At 49.3% G+C, this 3,185-nt stretch overlaps 2 protein-coding genes across 2 annotated transcripts; both read left to right on the top strand.

Annotated features, from left to right (window-relative positions):
- Nucleotides 1-570: 570 nt before the first annotated feature.
- Nucleotides 571-780, top strand: CCR75_009594 (uncharacterized protein; the record flags this gene model as incomplete). Its single annotated transcript, XM_067967633.1, has 1 exon — nt 571-780. One exon carries the CDS (start codon nt 571-573, stop codon nt 778-780), a length of 210 nt encoding a protein of 69 aa, XP_067819226.1.
- Nucleotides 781-1,396: 616 nt separating this feature from the next.
- On the top strand, nt 1,397-1,888 carry CCR75_009593 (uncharacterized protein; the record flags this gene model as incomplete). The annotated part of the gene is made up of 1 exon (XM_067967632.1): nt 1,397-1,888. The coding sequence occupies one exon, from the start codon at nt 1,397-1,399 to the stop codon at nt 1,886-1,888; it is 492 nt and encodes a 163-aa protein (XP_067819228.1).
- Nucleotides 1,889-3,185: the final 1,297 nt, after the last annotated feature.

Genomic DNA, 3,185 nt, shown 5'->3' with positions numbered 1-3,185 from the left:
AGCGTCATCAGTTACGCGAGGTATCTATAAATATACGCTCGCAATACATATTAAATGATATCTATAGAGATAACATTCCAATCGGTAAAAATAGGTATTTGTTTTTAATTCTTTTAAATATAAATCAGTCTGAAATTTACTACCTACTTGATAAGTGCGCACGAGAAGACGGATTACCGCTCCCGTGACGACACTTTACCAGAGTTCTTAGTGTGTTGGGTGAGGTCGCTTGCGCGCCCACCACAACTACCTCACTGCACGCAAGAGAAGCAGGTGAAACCGCTTCCTCGCTGTGCTAGGGTGTGTGCTTAAGTAGAGCGTGGCCGCATTACGACGTGCCCGCCTACAGTACGGCCACCACAACTTAAAAATACTTTATTGCCGCACGCCGGAATGCAGCATGCGACAAGAAGCGGGTTGTAGCAGCAGATATAAAAGCCTTATTCTCTTTCCAGCCGTCCTGTGCGTGTGAAAGTGGCTCTTAGGTGTGTAACTCATTATAAAAATGGATTTAAATTCACCACGGGTCAAGCGGATGAATCAATAAGGGCATTTGACGCAAGAACAATCATGGCAGCCATGATATCGTGGTTGCGCACAGATCGGTCCGAAATTGACCACATGAAGCGGCTTTACGCGAGGGCGTGGGATTTTCCGCTTGGGACCAAGCTGCCTGCAGCTCTCCTTTTGGGCGCCAGCAGCAGACAGGAAGGGTGGCGTTGCTGCTCTCGTGAACCCATATTAGGGATTTGGATTGGTATCTCAACTACTGCAGTATGAATGGCGAGTCTACTTAATGGTTGTGAAAGGGAACTATGCTGACAAAGACATAATGATCGTGACATGTATGCTCCCTATATATTAAAGCACAGCGGGAACGTCTGTTCCGCCACCTGGCCGAGCTGGAGCTTTCGGCCTCCCACATGGTGATTGTTGGGCAATTTGAATTGCACCCTCAATGAACACACTGATCGCAGTTTTCACTTACCTCGGTAGCGCTCTCACATCTTTTAGATGTATAAAATGTAACTGATGCCGTCGAGCCCAAATTTGCGGTAAAGAAAACAAACGGGAGCCCCAGCATATTTACAAGAACACATTGCCGGACAAGGCTGATGCTCCCACCTGGCGTGATCGGTGATATGCGTCGACCGTGGACCTGGAGTGGATCACTACAGTGGAAGTACAATCTCCTCGTTGAACTTCGGATCATGATGCTGTGATGCTTTATTTACGCTCGCCGAAAAACCCGGTGCGGGTGTGCAAGCAGCCGCGGGTGCATCCACCTCCAATCGACTCAGGGGGTGTGGTACTGGCTGAGGTGACGGAGATGCTGATCGAATTTTAAAACGAAACCGGCGGCGGCCATAATAGCGTGCGCCTGGGATGAACTTAAATGCCAAATGGGCCGGAAGATACTCACTGTGATGTGGCAGCGCAGGCGGGCGGTGCAAGCATCGGTACACCAACGAATTCGCCGACTTGTCAAACGGGTCCGCCGGCCCCGAAAGCAACAATGCGGGCTGCCCTGACAATTGAGCGCATTACGGACTTGCTTGACTCCATGACACTGCATGAGACCGTGGAGGCAAATGGACACCGGAGGCTGTTCAGGGAGAATCGTAAAGTTTCCGTTCTACCGTATCAAGGCAACACTATCCACCGACTTGAGCCGGAGGAACGAGCTCCCTGGTGGGGAGACCATGACAAAGCTAACATTTTTGCTGAAACATGGACTCATATCCTTCAGCAGGAGGCCATGGACGCGCAAGAAAAAAGTTCAGGCAGATGCTTGCACGATCAAATACAAAAGAGCAGCATACGGCTGAGTTGTTGGATTCTCTGGCTGCATCCATATAGGAAGCCGAATCACGCGCTGCAATTCTAAGCATGCATCGGGGCAAGGCTTGCGGTCCTAAAAGGCTGGAGAACGACTGGTATAGGAATTACTTTGACATGCTCGTTCCGATACTTGTCTGGCTTCACAATCAGTGGATAGGTTGAGGGAGTTTTTATGCCAGCTTCCTGAAGGCAGATGTATTTGCCTCAAAATTATAGGCCGCTGGCCTTACTTGATTCCAACTATAAAATTTACACCCGCATTCTCACCACCAAGACGAGAGTGAAAATGTCGCTTCTCATACACCCGAGCCAGAATAGGTCGTGCTAGGGAAGACTAGTCACAGCACGATCGACAAAGACATGGCGGCAAGGGTAGCAGTCAACGCGGACACGGAACTGGCGCAAGCATTGGAGCCACTATTGGACTTCAAAAAGGCATATGAATCGTTATAGGGCCTTTATTTATAAAGCCCAGACGTGATTTGGATTCTCCCCTACTAATGTTAAGACTATAACGGCACTCCATGACGACACAAATGTCAAATTCCTGGCCAACGGCAGCCGCGCCAGAAAGATAATGGCGTCGAGCGGCATACGGCAAGGCGCTCGCGGGGAAAATGGCGGGCGCGTGCCACCTATATTTATCGCTCCTGTAGGCCCACTGCTTCCCGCCTCATGGTTAAGGTGGAACGCTTCATTGTGAATAACGGTATACAGGGTACTAGCAGCGGCGAGCACCACATCCCAACAACTGGCAAAGGTACAGATGGTAGGTGACATCCTGCAGGCTAGAGAAGTAGTGGTCCGTTTCGTACAGGGTTCTATCGCTGATGCGTTGGACCGACAGAAACGCAACTCTGACAAAAATGGAAGAGCAAGAATGCTTTCATTTAATATTAATGACTTAGTCCTACTGTCTACGGAAAATCTACCAAAGCATGCGGTGACGAATGTGGGCAGTATAAATTACAGCCCAGGTATATCGGTCCGTTTTGTGTACTACATCGCCAACGGAATGCATACTCGATTGGTCTGCCTCGTAGGATGCGTACACATCTTCGTTTTATGTTGGGCGACCTCACTTTCAACACGAGGCTACTTCTGATTCCAGATTACACCGGAACGGTCTAGGGCATCCACCAAAGCCTGATGGTCCCGAGCCAATGGTCTCGGGAGAGAGTCTGATTCTCATGAATCAGACGATCCACTCTTTCCTCCAAGGAAGAGATATTCTGACGAGCTGTCACCAGCTCGTTTTGTATAGACTGATTTGTCCTTCCGTTCGCCAGTTGATCAGTCGCAACTTGCGCACAATTTCTCAACTGGTCATGAGAAACGTTATT

The sequence above is a fragment of the Bremia lactucae genome, linkage group LG15 (assembly GCF_004359215.1).
Source record: "Bremia lactucae strain SF5 linkage group LG15, whole genome shotgun sequence".
Taxonomy (NCBI): Eukaryota; Oomycota; class Peronosporomycetes; order Peronosporales; family Peronosporaceae; genus Bremia; species Bremia lactucae.
The sequence above is the reverse complement of the archived record's forward strand: the minus strand, read 5'-3'. Positions and strand labels throughout refer to the sequence as shown.